The 19,184-nt window shown below is 43.9% G+C and overlaps 1 protein-coding gene across 3 annotated transcripts; it reads left to right on the top strand.

The window, feature by feature from the left end:
- The first annotated feature begins 1,195 nt into the window (after window positions 1–1,195).
- Window positions 1,196–18,064, top strand: ptpn9b (protein tyrosine phosphatase non-receptor type 9b). 3 transcript variants are annotated; one of them, XM_061680086.1, is made up of 13 exons: window positions 1,196–1,245; window positions 6,336–6,501; window positions 6,641–6,730; window positions 6,850–6,974; window positions 7,071–7,176; window positions 7,556–7,666; window positions 7,903–8,783; window positions 10,501–10,597; window positions 10,704–10,773; window positions 10,872–10,950; window positions 11,047–11,197; window positions 11,617–11,824; window positions 14,739–18,064. In XM_061680086.1, the coding sequence occupies exons 2-13, from the start codon at window positions 6,448–6,450 to the stop codon at window positions 14,960–14,962; spliced, it is 2,196 nt and encodes a 731-aa protein (XP_061536070.1). In that variant the 5' UTR covers window positions 1,196–1,245; window positions 6,336–6,447; the 3' UTR covers window positions 14,963–18,064. The 3 variants fall into 3 exon arrangements, with proteins under 3 accessions (XP_061536070.1, XP_061536068.1, XP_061536069.1); XM_061680084.1 differs by having other exon boundaries at window positions 1,205–1,245; window positions 6,358–6,501; XM_061680085.1 differs by lacking the exon at window positions 7,556–7,666 and having other exon boundaries at window positions 1,205–1,245; window positions 6,358–6,501.
- Window positions 18,065–19,184: the final 1,120 nt, after the last annotated feature.

A 19,184-nucleotide genomic window follows, 5' to 3' on the forward strand; every position in this document is an offset into this window, starting at 1 on the left:
AATGTTGTTTATTGATAGGATACGCTTTGGTGTTGACAAAACAGGACACCTAATGAAAAAAATGGCTGCAAAATGAGCAAGTTACGACTTAATTTCAGTGTGCCTGCATTACCTTTTCAGGGGGAACTCGACCTTCCTGACATGGCCGCCACGTAAGCACGTCTTTTCATCGGGTGGCTACATTTCGCTGGTGTCTCCACCTACTCATATCGATGGCTCCCGGTGTTACAAAGAAAACAGTCCGACGAGGAAAGGGATTGAAAAGTAACTCCCTATTTTAAAATACTTTAAAAATATTTTATTCATATGTTGTAATATTTTTCTCAATTTTTGGTGCATGTTCCATGACTAAAGGAGCAAGTCTATTCTCCAAAACCAACGACGTTGGAAGAACTTGAAGGTCGAATACGAGAAGTTATGTCTTCCATCCCATCAGACTTCCTTGTGGAATCTGTTAATGCGGTTCCCAGGCGGCTTAAGAAACTGGTGGTAATGCTGGCGCCCAAATCCAATTTGAAATAAAACTCCATGCGATACACTTTCTTCTCATGTAACTTTTCTTGTAAGAATTAGAGTTCGGAAATAAATTTCAAGTACTTAAAAATAGGGAGTTAGCTTTCAATCACCCCTGTGTATATATAGAGAGAGAGCGAGAGAAATATGCGTGTACGTATTTTACACACGGCGTCTATAGACCATGTGACTTGCATTCAACCAATGCAGCACAGTGCGCTGAGTTTAAAAAGTGTCCGGACAACGGCTTCGTATGCGTGACTCGCTCCGCTCCTGAGTATGCAGGTATGGGCGGGGCCTGTCTGTCGTCTTTATTTTATGTATTTATTTATTTGTTTATTTTGTCTGTCTGTCTTGGTGAGTAGGGCGTGTGGAGGCCGCTTTACTTTAATTATTTATTTGTTTAATTCAGAAAATGGAGGGAGTTTTTTTCTGTCTGTCTTGGCAAGTAGGGCGTGTGGATGCAGCTTTATTTTATTTTATTTTTATTTTTATTCAGAAAATGGATGGATGGATGGAATTTTTTTTTCTGTCTGTCTTGGTGAGTATTGCGTGTGGAAGCAGCTTTATTTTTATTTTTATTCAGAAAATGGATGGATGGATTGTTTTTTTTTGTTTGTTTGTTTCTGCGTGTGGAAGCAGCTGTTGGGTGGGCGTGGCCATGGGCTCCGCCCTCTGCGACGTTGCTGAGGATTCAAGATGGCGGAAGCCCTGACAACTCAGGAGCACCTGGTAAGCGTCTTGTCACGGAGTTTTCTCCAGTTTCGATCCAGTGTGTACCGTCCAACACGGTACAGTTAACTGAGGCCACAACCGACGAGTATGTGCTGCGGGCTGTTCCCGGGAACGATTAGCTTCCTTGTCCCGAGGGCGACGGACTCCGTCCGGTGTGGCTGACTGACAGCGGTTAGCATGTGCTAGCAGAGCAACGTCTACTGATTCTGTTTTTGCTTGGCAACCCGCTACCTTCTCCTATACTCTACATTTCCCATCGAGTCTTACAAGTGTCGTTCGTGTTTAAAGGTATTTTTTTTGGAAATATTGTTTCGATCGACGTGGCGACCGTACAGTTGCCCGTGCAGCTAGCTACCACATGCAACTTCTCGCAAATGCTAACAGCTACTTTCAACCAGCACGCGAATTCATCTAAAGTGTTCTTTCTTAAAATAATTAGGTGGCTGTTTGTATTGCGATGTTCGTTTTGGTATATCGCCATGCAAATAAACGCCACAGATGTTAGTTTTTCGCTGACTGTTAGCCAACAGTCAAGTAGTGCTATAATTTACCTACGGGAATTGTCAGAAGTGACGCTTCGGATTCTCAGCATCGATGCCGCTTTGCTTTCAGTAGAGTATTGCAAAGTGCAACACGGCCTGCCAATAAACCGGATGACTTGGTATTCATTTTTCGTCCTGGCGGGTTTGCTCTTCATCGAACAATATTACATCGGTGCAGTAGATGGATACTTTATTAGCCCATAAATGGAAATTCACACTTGTAGTAGCCTCCGCAGTGAAAACTATCCCATGGAATGTCAAATATCTAATAATATATATATAGTAGTATCTATCTAAAGATGTGAAGAATATACATGTATTAGGAAGTTGTTGTTTTTTTTTCTCTCCCCTTTTAAAATTCAAAAATGAAATTCAAGTCGTCATTTAAGTGAGGTCGAAAGGTGCATGCCGATCAGTGTGCCAAATGTTAACAATAAGTCACAGTACAGCGTTGAGGGAATGTGACATTGGCGTTTCCCTCCCAGGGTGGCATAGTGGCATTAAAAAGCCGCACGGCGGAGGAAGTTCTTCCTCCGCCGTGCGGCCACTGAAGCTGCTCCTCTGCCTGGACAAGGTGCTGTGCTGTGGATGTGTCCACGATGGACAGACGTTGGCTGGACATCCTCCTTTTTGCCGTAGATGTCAGGCTGTCCGATCCATGCCGTGGCCTGGCTCTGAATTCACTTATCCAGTGGATTTAATGAATCACTGATATTTGTGAGGACACCTATTAAATTAATTGATCGAGGTGATCATTTATGCTGCCCATTGCCCTCACAATCGCTTCTTGTGACTCAAGCACATGCACTGAAAAAAAAGTCTTTCGAATTTGCTTAATTTGAACATGTACATCGGTGGCACATGATTAAAATGTGTTCAAATGATGTTTATTTTATTTCATTTTTTTAGAAGATAAATTGTCATATGAACACGTTAATCACGTGCAACCGATGTACATGTACAAATGAAGTAAATTCAAAGGACTCTTTTAATCAGTCTGCAAAGGTGCAGCAGCAGCCGGTTGGAGCGTAATTGCGTCGGAGACCCTGGGGCTGCCGGAGGAGACGCCGGGGACGGTGGACGAATCCCCCGAACATGTTGCGCGTGGCTGCGACTGCACTGAAAAAAAAGAGTCCTTTTGACTTTACTTCATTTGAACATGTACCAGGCGGCACGGTGGGCGACTGGTTAGAGCGTCTGCCTCACAGTTCAAATCCCGGCCCCGCCTGTGTGGAGTTTGCATGTTCTCCCCGTGCCTGCGTGGCTTTTCTCCGGGCACTCCGGTTTCTTCCCTCATCCCAAAAACATGCAGGGTAGGTTGATTGAAGACTCTAAATTGCCCGTAGGTGTGAATGTGAGTGCGGATAGTTGTTTGTTTATATGTGCCCTGCGAGTCTAAAAAAAAAAAAAAAACGTGATTTCCCCCCCCCCCCCCCAGTGTGCGCGTCCTCTCGTGTATTAAAATAATAAATTGGGTCATCAAAAAGGAGTCAAAGTTTTTGATATCCTGTTTGATATGCTGAGTGCTTCTGTTTGAATTCAATTACAAATACCATGCATACATTTATGCATGAACCTTTATCTCACAGGGCTGAGTGCAGGGCTGATTGATGATCATCATTCCCAATGAGACATTCAACAAATACATGGTATTAACCTTGTGGGGGTGGTCAGAGTCAGCCACATGTGCTCCCAGCACCCCCGAGAGAGCAGCGTCACCCATGATCGCAGCGACTCTCTCCTCGAACGGGGTGAGGCCCTCGGCGCCGATTCCTCCGCCTGTTTTGGCCACGCTTTGGCGGTGGGCAGCTGTCCTCCGCTTCACGTCCACCTTAATGTCTGACCACTTCTTTTTTAGTTCAGCATATGTGTGCGCTGTTCCGACCCCACAGCATTGACAGTCGCACACGCGCTGTCCCATTCGCTCCTCTTTCGCGCGTTGTTAACGCCGGAGGACAGCGTGCCCAGGAGGATTTTCTTGCGCGCCTCCACTTCATTGAGCAAATTCGCATGCAGAAAAAAAACATTTCTTCATTACCTTGCTCATTTTCCTTTTTTTCTGAACACGCAGAGATCGGGGGTTCATTTAAATATGATTTGCATATTTAAATGTGGGCGTGGACAGGGAGGGGTCGGCTAGTCCAACATGTGCGCTCGTTTCCACGTTGATTGGGATTTACAAAGGAAATGTGCTTGGATTCATGCGTACGCAGAGATTCATACACCTGGATATTTTTGTGCCTACGACGTTTTCTGGATTTGAGCGTACGCCATGTTACAGTAGGAAATCCACGCAAGCCTTTGTACATGAGGCCCCTGGAGCATCTTTTTCCAGATGTTCAGGGAAGACGCAAGGTCAAATAGGAAATAATTTCATGGACATGAATACGAGGCAAATGTACATTCAACAATCGATGTCATATTTCCCAACTGGTAATTGTCACGTATGAGGAAATCCCACCATCAACATAAATTCTTCAGACCAATTGAAGATGAAGACCAAACTACTCTCTTTACACTACGGCGTGTACAACATGAATCATGATTATATTGTTGTGACTTTCGGCTCATCTCATCAGCGTGATTTGTTTGGCGCAGTTTTTATTGTCGGATGCTCTTCCTGATGCAATTCACCTATTTATCCGGGCTTGGGGCTGGTGGCGGCTGGGTGTATGAGCGCCGGCCGGCAATCGGACTGTGAAAGGCACTGGAAAAGCAGTGCTGACTTGTAATGATCATACACAGTATTATTTTAGCCTCGTGAATGTGACATAGGATTATATGGGCCGGTTGGAGGTTACTTCCACTTTAAATCCCTTCAATACCTGGTTAAATTGTCTCTAAAAATAAACATTTGCCTACGTTCACTCCAAAATGTCTAAAGAGTGACGTGTTGACACACACTTTCAAATTGACTGGTGCTTGGCCCCAGGTAATGTTAATATTGATCTTCTATATTGATATCGCAATGGCGTCTCATGACCGCACACTCGGATGATGTTTTTGTTTGTATCTGTGTGTGTTTTCGCTTGGAAAGGCCACTCAATGTTGGGAAAAGCCTACATACAGTCGTCAGGATTTTCTGAGTTTAGGATTATGGCCCGAAAAGACTTTTACAGGAAGTGAACCAAAGCTGCAGCGGCGAGGGGGGGGAGAACATGCAAATTCCACACAGGCGGGGCCGGATTTGAACCCAGGTCCTCAGAACTGTGAGGCAGATGTGCTAACCAGTCGTCCACCGTGCCGCAATGTTTCCATGGTTTGTCAAGTTATATAAAAGAAATGACCGGTTTAGTCAGCCATTGCTTGTTGCTGACAAACTTTATATTGACAGTACTGTCAGTCTTTATTATATACAAAGCTACGCTAGTTACATAAGACAACATCATGCATGGTCTAGTGCAACTGTGGAGCCCTGTTCGTGTTTGAGTTTACATATTAAATTAACTTCATTGTATTTATTTATGCATATACGCATGTGTTTAAGAGATGGTATTTTTAAAATTAAAATATTGTAAGTCATTCGGTAAGACTTCATTGAACTTTAATCCTGTTTCTACGTTCAACTCTCGCAAGAGTCTCTTTGCCACCCCTCTCTATCTACAGTCCCCTCCAAAAATATTGGAACGGCAAGGTCAATTCCTTTGTTTTTGTTGTATACTGAAGACATTTTTGTTTCAGATCAAAAGATGAATATGAGACAAAAGTTCAGAATTCCAACTTACATTTCATGGTATTTACATCGAGATGTGTTAAACAACTCAGGACTAAGCACCTTTTGTTTGAAGCCACCCCCTTTTCAAGTGAGCAAAGGTTTTGGAACAGAGATGATTAAATTAACTTAAAGTGAAGAACATTTAATATTTGGTGACTAACTGCATCAAGCCTGCGACCCATTGACTACACCAGACTGTTGCATTCTTCATTTGAAATGCTTTTCCAAGCCTTTACTGCAGCCACTTTTAGTTCTTATTTGTTTCTGAGGGTTTCTCCCTTCAGTCTCCTCTTCAGGAGGTAAAATGCGTGCTCTATTGGGTTAAGGTCAGCCTTTACTGCAGCCTGCAGTTAAGGCTGGCGAAGCCCTTTGCACAATGGTCATTGCACCGGACTATTGCAATATTAGTCGTTCGAACTGCTCTAAGTGCTAGAGGACTCTGCATCTTTTTGCACAATTGTTTTTTGTCAATGTCTTTATGTCCCCAAAGTGTTCTGTAAATTGACTGTTTGTTGTACTAGAGCGGCTCCAACGACCGGAGACAAATTCCTTGTGTGTTTTGGACATACTTGGCAAATAAAGATGATTCTGATTTCAAATGAAGAATGCAGCAGTCTGGTGAAGTCAACGGGTCGCAGGCTTGATGCAGTTATTGCAAAAGGTGCTCTGTCCTGAGTTTTTTTTTTAACACATCTAGATGAAAATCCCATGAAATAAAAACTGGAACTCTGAACTTTTGTCTCATATTCATCTTTTGATCTGCAACAAAAATGTCTTCAGTATACAACAAAAACAAAGGAATTGACCTTGCCGTTCCAATACTTTTGGAGGGGACTGTATGTGGTGTTCCAGGCTGTGGAGGAGTTCCTGAGTGAGGTGCGTTGCAGGGAGCAGCCTCACTGCGTCGGGCTCGTCTCCCAAGCCACAGCTGTTAAGTTTCTTATGGCCCGCAAGTTTGACGTCTCCCGAGCCGTCGACCTCCTCCAAGCATACAAGGTATAGCTGAGTGGGGACACCAATGAAATGACCCTTTTCAACTACCAGCGAGAGACCACAGAGCCTCTCAAATATTTACTACTGTACTAGTGCAAACTAATGACACTCTGCTTCTACCCCGCCACAAACATAATATCAGAACACAAGAATCAAAGAGGGGATCATCAATATAGACCCCGACGAGGAGCCCCTGCGTTCTGAGCTGCTGAGTGGCAAATTCACCATCCTGGTGAGTGGTGGAGGCTGTACTCAATATCTTAACTGCACCGAGATTTGAATACCTGCCGTCTTTGTACGAGAGTATTTCAAGGCATGGATCCTTGCCTTGACACATCATGTTCCCTCCAGCCTGGACGTGACGCAAATGGTGCTGCGCTCGCGCTCTTCACAGCTCGCCTCCATCGGCCAGACGTGACCACTCACAAAGATGTGCTGCAGGCCATCATTTATCAGCTGGATAAAGCCATAGACAGGTGAACCCCCCCTGCCCCCCAACACATTTTATTTGCAGTTGGTAGGCCATCTTGAAGCCATTTTTTATTTCGAAATGGTCTTTTGTGTCTTTCCAGTGTTCAAACCCAGAGAGACGGACTTTTATTTATATATGACATGACCAACTCCAGTTATGGGAATTTCGACTATGATCTCTGTGTCAAGATCCTCAATTTGCTCAAGGTAAATCTAATGAATATGGTTTTGTAGTGTGTCTGGATCAGTGATTCCCAACCGCTGTGCTGCGGCACATTAGATCGCAGGAAATTACCTAATTGAAATTTATTGGTCCAAAAATTAAGATCTCAGTGTGTCTTTCTTCAGTTCATGCAAATAAATATCAGCGTTGTGTTCATCTAAACAGGCCCATATTTCACAGTATGTAAATTGAGATCCTCATTATTTCACTATATATACCTTTTGTAACATTTTTGTTTGGTGGTGTGCTGTGAGATTTTCCCAAAGTAAAATATGTGCCATGGCTCGGTACAGGTTTGGAAACACTAGACTCTAGATTTTCAGAAAGCTCACTCATAAGCTACCTGCTGTTTGGTTCCCCTAGGGGGCGTTTCCTGCTCGTTTAAAATGTGTCTTTATCGTGTCTTCGCCTCTCTGGTTTCGAGCACCTTTTGCCGTTCTACGCCTCTTTGTGCGTGAGAAGCTGAGAGAACGGGTACGTCTGTATTCACCAAGGAGGCCACAGTGCACCTTTTGAATAGCTCACCATCTTTTGCTATACAATGAACCCCCGTTTATCGCAGGTGATGCATTCTCGAACGATTCGCAAGAATTGAAAATCTCCAACATATAGATATATAGAACAGAGGCGTGAATGCTGAACCGCGAAACACTGTGGGGTTCACCGTAAAGGTCACTTGAACTGTATTTCCTATCTTTTCCATCTTTTAGGTGTGCACAGTGAAGGCTCACAAGCTGGCCAATCACATCCCAGTCTCCTCCCTCCCTGAGCACCTTGGCGGGACATCCCAGTATAGCCACGTGGCCTGGATCCAGTCCTGCATCAACGCAAACACTGTAGAGGGTGACGCGCAAGTACACCACACGCACGACTGCGTGGGAAGCCTTCTGCGTTCTTACACCCTCGAGTGCGGCGACCAGAGCGTCGGCGCCGCGCTGACCCACGGCCATTTAAGTACTCAGCTTGGCTCGGAGCAAGCCGCGGCTAACTCTAATTTCTATGACGATAGCAATGCGAGCCAACGCAACCACTGTGGTGTGGACGAGGGCAGGACTCTGGGTCATTCTCAGCTGAGCCCGCATTCTGCTGCAAACAGTCTACCGGGGAATCACCAACACTGGAACGGCTCAGCTGGGAGCGGAAACAACAGGAGCCCCAATTCTAACATGAACGGTCGTGGACGTCCGGCTCCCCCCCAGTCGGACACACCCCCTGACACGCCGCTCCCTCACAAAGGCGATGGGGACGCGGTGGATGGCGGGACAGCAGACTCGGTTCGCGGATCTCTGAGTGAGCATATTAAAGAGGTGGATGACGAGGGTGAGGGAGATGAGGGCGTGCCGCCGCTGCCCCAGAAAGCTTTGCCCAGACCGCTCCACCAGCCCACCTCCCAGACGTCGCCCTTGTCCTCATCGTGGGGTCCTGATGACGAGGACTGCCGCGTGGAGGAGTCCGTTCACATGCCGGAACAGGGAGGAATGGCGATGCACGAGTTGGTGGATCATGTCAAGAGGAAAAAGAAGAAAGGGATCTATCGGGAGTATGAGGAGATTCGCAAGGAGCCACCCGCAGGCACCTTCGACTACTCCAAGTAAGATAGTCTGATGACGCTAATTTTAAAAGATAACCTTTGGAGATAACTTTTACTTTGTTCTTGGGCTTAATGCCGGCATTTGTACTGTGTTCCCCGCTTTTCGCAGTTGTAGTTGACTGGCCAGTCAAAAAGGTCTCTACTTGTCTCTAGTTAATTCATTTTTTAAACAAGGCTATGGCCTGATTAAAGGATGCTGCTCCACTCACTTCAACATAGATTCTTGACCCCAACATGCCGGAAGCGCCAATGCAAACAGCAAATAAGGGATTTTTTTTTAAAGGAAATAACAGAGGATAGTTTCCCCAATAAATCAGAACCCCTGGAACCTATCAAGGTGTAAAGCGAGAATGTCCAAACACACCCTTGAAGATATTATTAATAGCTCACTCTTTCGCTCACATAGTTTTCCAAATAAGAGGCCAAGCGTGCTTGCTTCAAGCTGTGTACTATAAAAATGGCACATCAAAAATGAAAAAGTATTCTTAAACTCCAAAATGTTCAACCAAACCATATAATGTTGTCAAATGAAAGTCCACTAACAAATGATGTTCAACCCTACAGACCCGCTAACGGAAATTAGCATATATGTTACAGTAATGGTAAACCTTTGAACAACTACTTCTTTAACACACAGAGCAGCAATACATACAAACAGAGTATAAAACAATAATCTCAGGCATATTACAGCAACATCTCAATAAACTAGAATATGGCAGAAAAGTCCATTTAGTGCAGTAGCCTACTCATACATTACATAGATTAATTTAACCATTGGGGAAAATACTTTTCAGACGGCAAATTCCTGCCTAATTTCGACATTAAAAAAAGAAAGACTTTTGTTTTTGTTGTTTTTTAATATTGTAGTTTCTAGAGATGGTGAATGTTGGGTTTTTTAGTTTGCTGTAATCAAAATCGTGAAAGTGCATCCTTATAAGTTTCACTTTTTCAATTGAACTACCTACCTAAATTAGTAAGCTTTTGACACTCTTCTGGTTTATTCAGGTGTACTTGTATTTCTGCGCTGCTATCTGTTATTATTATTATTATCTTATTCTTGCTGCTTAATTATGCTGCATCTCTTCCAGTCGGCCTCACAGTGAGACTGCTGAAAGCATGCAACTCTAAAATCGGATATAGTGGGCGCACGCACAATGAAGCGCCATAGAATGGGGCAACACTATTGGAAAATATTAGAGTTTTTCTGTGACTCATGAACATTCCACTCTAGGAGTAGGAAGCTGTTTCGCAGTTCCACGTATCCCCCACACAAGTAGAAGAGTTGTCTTCAACAGTTCAGGCGGTACAGAAAATGGATGGATGGATAGTTTCTTCGACAGCTTGCGCTGTTTCAGTACATTTCTCAAGGTGTCCTGTACAGATGCTTGACAACATGCAGTAGTGATATGTGGCAGCAGGGCATTAAAGAGATGAGCGTGACTCTATACAGTGTATAGAAGATCGAGATTTATATTGTTAGTCACGTGTTTATGTCAAGTATTCACGTGTTTATGTTAAGGTTGTTTGAGATAATGTTTCGCTAATCAAGCCTTATCTGCTAAAAGCTATGCGCTGGCAAATGTAAGCCCTGCATTTTGTCACTCAATATTTGTATATATCTCTACAGTACTATTATTTGTCCTCGTTATCCCATGTGTGCAGGCTAAGGTCACCAAAGTTGATATTTGACATTTGGCGTTTGTATGTTTCCTTCCAGGAAACTCTCCAATCAGCTCAAGAATCGGTACAGCGATGTTCTGTGTCTGGACCAATCCGGAGTGCGACTCTGCCAGCTCTGTGACGACGAGGATGAAGTAATGTTAAATCCATCAAAACTGACTGTCGCAAAGTGTGTACGTGCGTGCGCATGTGCTAGCTAAACGTCACTTGCGCGCACTTCTTCTGATGTGTGTCTTGCAGACTTCAGATTACATTAATGCTAGCTTCATGGATGGCTACAAGAGGAGAAAGGCATACATTGCTACTCAGGGTAAAACACAATCCCACTCTTGAATATTTTAAATTAGATTATCCGCACTGGCTGCCACATCACTATTTCAGATAAAACGGATGCTATTTGTGTCTCAGGTCCTTTGCCCAAAACATTCGGGGACTTTTGGCGCATGGTGTGGGAGCAGATGGTACTTATCATTGTCATGACAACGAGGTAAATTCTTCTCAAGTGGCAGATGCACAAAGCGTGTTTATGGCGGTGTTGTGGCATTCATTCACAACCAGTGCTCATACATGTTTTGTGTATCAGAGTGGTGGAGCGGGGGCGTGTAAAATGCGGTCAGTACTGGCCGCTGGAGGAAGATAGAACAGAGCAACACGGATGTTTCCTGGTCAGGAACACCCACATCCAGGTCTTCCGCGACTTCAAACTCTCACATCTGGAGCTCTGTAATACTCAGGTGAGTTATTACCACCTGCAGGATGAGCAGTCCTCCACTACCTTTTTCAATGGACCGATTCACCAATTCCGGTGGAAAGGTCAGATGCTATAAGTTTCCGACGTCCGTATGTTTCAAGCGAGTGGGACGCCATCTAACTGAAAAATAACGTGTCAGAATCAAAAACACATAAGGAATTTGTGTCCGGTGGTTGGAGCCGCTCTAGTACGACAACAAACAGTCAGTTGACAGTCAATACTTTTGAGACATAAAAATATAAAATCACAGTCACTGAACAATACAAGGATACCAGTAATGTGGTAATGCTGATACTTTATTTTTTTTTTTTTTTTTTTTTCATCTCTCCTATTAAGTGTGCAAGTGTACCGCTACCCGATGTTGTAGCCCATGAACGTAATTGCCCTCTTTGTTTTGTCAAGTCTGGGGAGAGACGGGACGTGTGCCACTACCTCTACGTCAGCTGGCCGGACTTCGGGGTGCCCAAGAGTGCGTCGGCCATGTTGGACTTTCGCGAGGACGTTCTTCAGAGGCGGGACGTCGCAGTCCAGAGTCTGGGCTCCAGTTGGAAGGGGCCTCCAGGGGGCCCTCCCGTGGTGGTACACTGCAGCGCTGGCATCGGCCGGACAGGTAATGCAAATGCAATATGTTTGCAGAAAGGAATGTCAAATTCTAGTGGTTTCATTAAGGGGTTAATTGTTTTAATAAATTTGGAGCGTTCTTGTTTTGTCTTGCAATATTATAAATACTATAATGTATGCAATGATTATCTCCAAGTTAAAGCACCTGTGTGGCGGCTATAAGTATTCTAGAATCCGCTGTAGGTGGTCACATGACCAAACCCGTAAAACAAGTCGGCGTACTTCCTGTGTGTGCTTCATCCATCCATCCATTGTCTGTACCGCTTTTCCTCCCTTCGGCCGCGGGCATGCTGGAGCCTGTCCCAGCTATCTCCTGGCGAGAGGCGGGGTGCACCCTGAACTGGTCGCCGGCCAATTGCAGGGCACATATAAACAAACAACCTTTCGCACTCACATTCACACCTATGGACAATTTAGAGTCGTCAATTAACCTACCGTGTGTGCTTCAATAAGTAGCATATCTACAGGTTGACAGCGTGATGGTTTGAAGCCGAACTCGGTGCAATTTTGTTTGTTTTTCTTTATGGCTGGTGTCTTCGGACAAAAGTTAAATACATGTATATCCACAAATATATGATATAAGTAACACAAACGAAGCCTAAACATGGGATATTGTCGTTTTTGTTGGCTCCGTGGTGACATCTTGTTAAACAAAAGACATTGTAGATGGTTGAAGTTCCTACGGGTGCTTTAACCTGGTCCACTGCTGTGCTAGTATTACCAATGATTATGTATTTAATGGGGAGATAAAAGTGCAATCATTTTGCAGCCAGTTTAAAGAGGATTTTCTGTAAATGCACTCAGTCGGCCTCTATTCAAAATCGAATGTACTTAAACCCTCTGCTAATGCATTGTTTTATGCAATTTAAAGATAATAGTAAAGTTATACACTATATTTTTTTGCCTCTTCTGGGAAAACTTGTTGGACTGATATTTCAACCGTGTATTCCATTATACCATATTTTAAATTTAGAGAACAAAATACCCTGATGATAGACCTGCATAAATATGTATACAAGATCAAGTGACCAGTCCAATTTAACGTTCAAAATGGCCATGAAAGAACTAACCGTAATTATGGGTAAGAAATAACAGTATGTACAACCCCAATTCCAATGAAGTTGCGACGTTGTGTTAAACATACATAAAAACAGAATACAATGATTTGCAAATTATGTTCAACCTGTATTGAATTGAATACACTACAAAGACAAGACATTTAATGTTCAAACTGATAAACTTGATTGTTTTTAGCAAATAATCATTACGTTCCAAAAAAGCTGGGACAGGTGGCGAGAAAGTTGAGGAATGCTCATCAAACACCTGTTTGGAACATCCCACAGGTGAACAGGCTCATTGGGAACAGGTGGGTGCCATGATCGGGTAGAAAAGGAGCGTCCCTGAATTGCTCAGTCATTCACAAGCAAAGATGGGGCGAGCTTCACCTCTTTGTGAACAAGTGCGGGAGAAAATAGTCCAACAGTTTAAGGACAATGTTCCTCAACGTACAATTGCAAGGAATTTAGGGATTTCATCTACACTCCATAATATCATCAAAAGGTTCAGAGAATCTGGAGAAATCACTGCATGTAAGCGGCAAGGCCGAAAACCGACATTGAATGCCCGTGACCTTCGATCCCTCAGGCGGCACTGCATCCAAAACCGACATCGATGTGTAAAGGATATCACCGCACGGGCTCGGGAACACTTCAGAAAACCAATGTCAGTCAATACAGTTCGGCGCTACGTCCGTAAGTGCAACTTGAAAGTCTACTATGCAAAGCAAAAGCCATTTATCAACAACACCCAGAAACTCCGCCGCCGGCTTCTCTGGGCCCGAGCTCATCTAAGATGGATTGACGCAAAGCGGAAAAGTGTTCTGTGGTCCGACGAGTCCACATTTCAAATCGTTTTTGGAAATTGTGGACGTCGTGTCCTCCGGGCCAAAGAGGAAAAGAACCATCCTGACTGTTATGGACGCAAAGTTCAAAAGCCAGCATATGTGATGGTATGGGGCTGTGTTAGTGCCAATGGCATGGGTCACTTACACATCTGTGAAGGCACCATTCATGCTGAACGGTACATACAGGTTTTGGCGAAACATATGCTGCCATCCAAGCGACGTCTTTTTCTTGGACGCCCCTGCATATTTCAGCAAGACAATGCCAAACCACATTCTGCATGCGTTACAATATCGTGGCTTTGTAGTAAAAGAGTGCTTGACTGGCCTGCCTGGAGTCCAGACCTGTCTCCCATTGAAAATGTGCGGCGCATTATGAAGCGTAAAATACGACAACGGAGACCCCGGACTGTTAAACACCTGAAGCTGTACATCAAGCAAGAATGGGAAAGAATCCCACCTACAAAGCTTCAACAATTAGTGTCCTCAGTTCCCAAACGTTTATTGAATGTTGTTAAAAGAAAAGGTGATGTAACACAGTGGTAAACATGACCCCGTCGTCCCAGCTTTTTTGGAACGTGTTGCATCCATAAAATTCTAAGTTAATGATTATTTGCTAAAAACAATCAAGTTTATCAGTTTGAACATGAAATATCTTGTCTTTGTAGTGTATTCAATGAAATATAGGTTGCAAATGATTTGCAAATCATTGTATTCTGTTTTTATTTGTTTAACACAACGTCCCAACTCCATTGGAATTGGGGTTGTACATACAAATGCATGATCCGTGAAGGTCATGGAAATGTGATCGTTTGGAGAAATGAACGTCAAATTCTACTGGTTTTGATAATGTTGAACATATTTTGAGGCAGTCTTGTTTTGTGTTGCAATGTTGATGAGCTAACGGAATATCTCCTTTCTCCTCGCTGTGTCTGGCAGCCAGCTGGCCTTTGTATGAACAATATTGATTTGCTCCTGATCCCTGCTTCCTCCCTGGCTTCAGGCACATTCTGCACGCTGGACATCTGCCTGTCCCGGCTGGAGGACATCGGCACGGTAGACGTCCACCAGACAGTGCGGCGCATGCGTACGCAGAGGGCTTTCAGCATTCAGACCTGGGAGCAGTACTACTTCTGCTACACGGCGGTCATCGAGTACGCCGTGCGCCGCGGCAAGCTGAGCCCGGTGCAGTGGTCCGACTCGGAAATCGAGACGGACAGCGAGTGAGAGACGCGCGCAGGGGCGGGAAGTCGGCCTGAACCCACGTCGGCGTGGAAGGTTTTGGAGTAGAAAGAGGACGGAGACGTCTCCGATGCCGTCTCGGTGATGATGCTCCGATCCGCGTCGGTCCCCCTTGTGAACGGACGCGCAGGGTGACCTGAAGAGCTTTGGAGTCCTGCCAATTTCAGAGCAAATGGCAGGGGAGCTCGGCCTGCCCTGCACTTATCCTCTTGACAAGAACCATGTAGCATTTTTCTATTGTCTTGCACATGAGGAATGGCAAACTTGAACCTTTATCTTCTTCACCCTCAAACTGTTCTGCCATTTTCTTTCTGAGAGGGGATGCAGCTTTTGAGTGAGACACGTTGTGACAGATTAGTGTGTGAGCCTTTTTTTTTTTTGTCGTCCCATGACATTTTTCTATGTCTGTCATATTGTGTGCATATGTAGACTAACTTGCCAAAGTCATCACCTCGAATGCTTGTACTCCTTACTAAGATGATATCGACTGAAAGCGTGTATATTCTTGTAACATGCAGCTACATTTATATATGGTTGTGCATATTTACCTCTTGATTAAGTGTAAAAATGCCTAGTTTTAAAGCTGGACAGGTAAATCCATGTCGCGAGCCAAGCTATAAAAATAACAATTACAGTCCCGTATTGGAACGGCAAGGTCAGTGTCTTTGTTTTTGTTGTATGTGGAAGACATTTGCATTTCAGATCAAAAGATGAATATGATACAAAAGTTCAAGATTCCAACTTTTATTTCATCGTATTTACATCTAGATGTGTTAAACGCCGCAGGACAGAGCACCTTTTGTTGGAAGCCACCCACTTTTCAATTGAGCAAAAGTATTGGAACCAATATGATTAACTTCATGTAAATAACATTTATTTGGTGGCGTAACCCTTACTTGCAATAACTGCATCAATCCTGTGACCCATTGACTTCGCCAGACTGTTGCATTCTTCATTTGAAATGCTTTTCCAGGCCTTTACTGCAGCCTCTTTCAGTTCTTGTTTCTGGGGGTTTCTCCCTTCAGTCTCCTCTTCAGGAGGTAAAATGCATGCTCTATTGGGTTAAGGTCCTGTGATTGACTTGGCCAGTCGAAGACCTTCCGCTTTCCCCCCCCCTGATGAAGTCCTTTGTTGTGTTGGCAGTGTGTTTTAGGTCATTGTCTTGTTGCATGATGCAGCTTCTCCCGATTAGTTTGGATGCATTTTTCTGCAAATTGCCAGACAAAATGGTGTTGTAGACTTCAGAATTCATTCTGCTGCTACCATCATGAGTTACATCATCAATAAAGACTGGTGAGCCCATTCCAGAAGCAGCCATGCAAGCCCAAGCCATGACATGACCTCCACCATGCTTCCCAGATGAGCTTGCGTGTTTTGGATCATAAGCAGATCCTGTTTCTCCATACTTTGGCCTTTCCACAACTTTTATGGCGCATCTCTGTACCGGGTCAGCCGTGGCCCAATGGTGAAGATCATCGCTTGCCACCATGAGGGACCTAGGTTCAAGAAGCCCGACTGGACTACCCACCAACATCCCCCTGACTCACGGCTGTGGTGTCCTTGAGCAAGACACTGTTCCCCCAAACTGCTACAGCAATCAATCTAAAAGGCAACGCCTGAGCAACGAGAAACACTCATCAGTCATGTTCAATATTTTTGCTCACTTGTAAAGTGGGTGGTGTCAAACAAAAGGTGCTCTGTCCTGAGTTGTTTCGCACATCGAGATGTGAATAGTACCATGAAATAAAAGCTAGAATTCTGAATGTTTGTCTCATATTCGTCTTCTGAGCTGAAACCCAAATGTCTTCAGTTTACAACAAAAACAAAGGAATTGACTTTGCTGTTCCAATACATTTGGAGGGGACTGTATATTAAAAGTGATCCCATGCTCAGGCTGAAATTTGTGCTCTTCTTTGATTGGATGATTTTAAAGCAGTTTGGCCTTCAAACTGTTTCATCTTCCCGTATTCCATAATCCTTTCCAGTATTACTCTTGAGACTCTCTCAGATAATTGTGCCTTCAGGTTGTCCTTTTTGTTTTACGTCACAGTGCAGCAGATAGAGTAATAAAAACGGCTTGCGCACTTGCAAAGGACACGGCACACACTTTTTTTTTGCCTTTAGTGCTGCCACTTCGGAGTAATATGAAAAGTCATATGAATGGACAAAGTTCTGGTTCCTCTTATCGTTTGACCTCAGGGGCAAATTTTTTTTGCGGGGGGGGGGGGGTTTCTTTTCAGATCTCTTACTGCGTTTTGCATCTAAATTATCATCCAACCAATGTCTTTATTTTGTATTGTCACTGTATTTTATCCAACTATATTTATGTCTTTGTATAAAAAAATTTTTTTTTTTAAAAAGTACAGGTTGAAACTCGTTTAATGTTGGTACGACACCACAGCAGAATCATGTAATAAGCTGAACAAATCAGATGGGAGTTGAACTATATATTTCTGTTGTTAAAAAGTGGTGTGTGTTGGAGAAAATCCTACCATAATATTTTCAGAACTGACTTGTATAATTGCTGATTGTTCCATTGCTTTGGGGTTTTGTTTAGGAGGAGGGCCGAGGAATGAGCTGGAATGGAACAAAACAAAACAAAAAGTGAGGTCCTGCCGTGTGCTGGTCTATTGATTGATTGGTTTGTTTGCATGATCACAAGAGTCTTGAATGTTTTAAGGGAACTGCTATTCGGTTGATATCGGTGTATTTGGACCCCTGGGTGCCAAAGGCCGAGCCTCCCCTTTTCATGAACCCTCGGCATGGAGCTCCCAATGCAGCCTCACCCCACCGACACACGCGGAGAGTCTGAGGAGCACGTCGTATGACAAACGCCACGCTAGACGTAGAAAGTGCAAGAGTACGCAAGTCTCTCGATTCTCCATGTTCTTAATTTGTTATATGAAGAGAGAATAAAAACAAGGTCACGTGTCATCCTGGTTGTTTGACTGTTCCCGTGTATATCTTGAGCTTGAATGTTGACGTTTTTACACTCTGTTTGCCCAGCCGGCCCATTAAAGCAATGCTCTCACTGTCTGGGTAGTGTACAAAACTTACTGACCTCATACCGCTTTAAAAACAAATTAAAAACACTAACCTTTTAAACACACGTTTTCCAAGTTTTTTTATTTTCAGTTGAAGGCCGATGATCACATACTGTGGAAATGTCATTGATACTGCTCCACAATTTAAAGCTCATTTGTGGCTGGCATAACTTTTAGAGAGTGGCACATATCAGAAGTGTCGACTATCACAGATGATGTATCTTTGTCATTATGAGATGCAACAATTGATTAACAAATCAATGATCAAATTGACAACTATTTTGAAAATCGATGAAATGGTTTAGGGAGGTTTAACTTAAAATGGTCCAAATCCTTAAAATATCAGCCTCTCATCAGTAAATATTCTCAAGATTGCTGTAGTCCTCCATGAAAGCAGACTGATTATCCTTGTGTTGAATCCAAATAAGACCTTTGTAAACACTGCTTTTATTTTGGAAAACAATGGTCCGCATTAAAACAAATTCTGATATGCTACAGATCAAACCAGCAACTGAATAGTAATCCATTTCTGCATTTTATGACAAATATCAAATATCTTCTGTGCCATTCCACTCCCCAAAGCCGCATCACCTGCGTATGTTCTTCTTCTTTTGAAAGGAGTTGGGATATGTTCGCTGGGCTCGGTTACACGAGGCACAGCAGACGCTTGTGTAGTAGGAATAGATGCAGAGGCGGGCTTGAACCACCACCGTGCAGTTGGGATACCGGTCACTGCAGGATGGCCCTGCAAAAAAGAAAAGAGAACAAATAAGAATCTAGTAGAAAGAGAGTGGAGCGGTTGAACAGGCTTACTTATGTCAGCTCCACAGGGCTGTGAGTTGCATTCTTCTCGACTCTCTGGGGTCAAAGCGGGCGGGGTCACACCGCTCACTCGGCGCCACGTTGTCGGTGAGACAACGCGCCTCACGCGCACGAAAGCCGCCGTTGCAGGAGCGCGAGAACTGGTGACGCACAGCGGCAGCAATTCAGTTTACAACAGAATACTGACAGGTGTTTGTAATCCACTATGGCTGTCGTTGGCATCACTCCCGACTCACAAAATAGTGCTCTATACAGTGAGTGAGTTCGCCATTTTGGAGGGTTGTTCAAATGTATAGTTACTATAGGTTATCTCCTATATAGTGACCTTTTCCAACACACCT

This window comes from Phycodurus eques, chromosome 6, assembly GCF_024500275.1.
Source record: "Phycodurus eques isolate BA_2022a chromosome 6, UOR_Pequ_1.1, whole genome shotgun sequence".
In the NCBI taxonomy this organism is placed as follows: domain Eukaryota; kingdom Metazoa; phylum Chordata; class Actinopteri; order Syngnathiformes; family Syngnathidae; genus Phycodurus; species Phycodurus eques.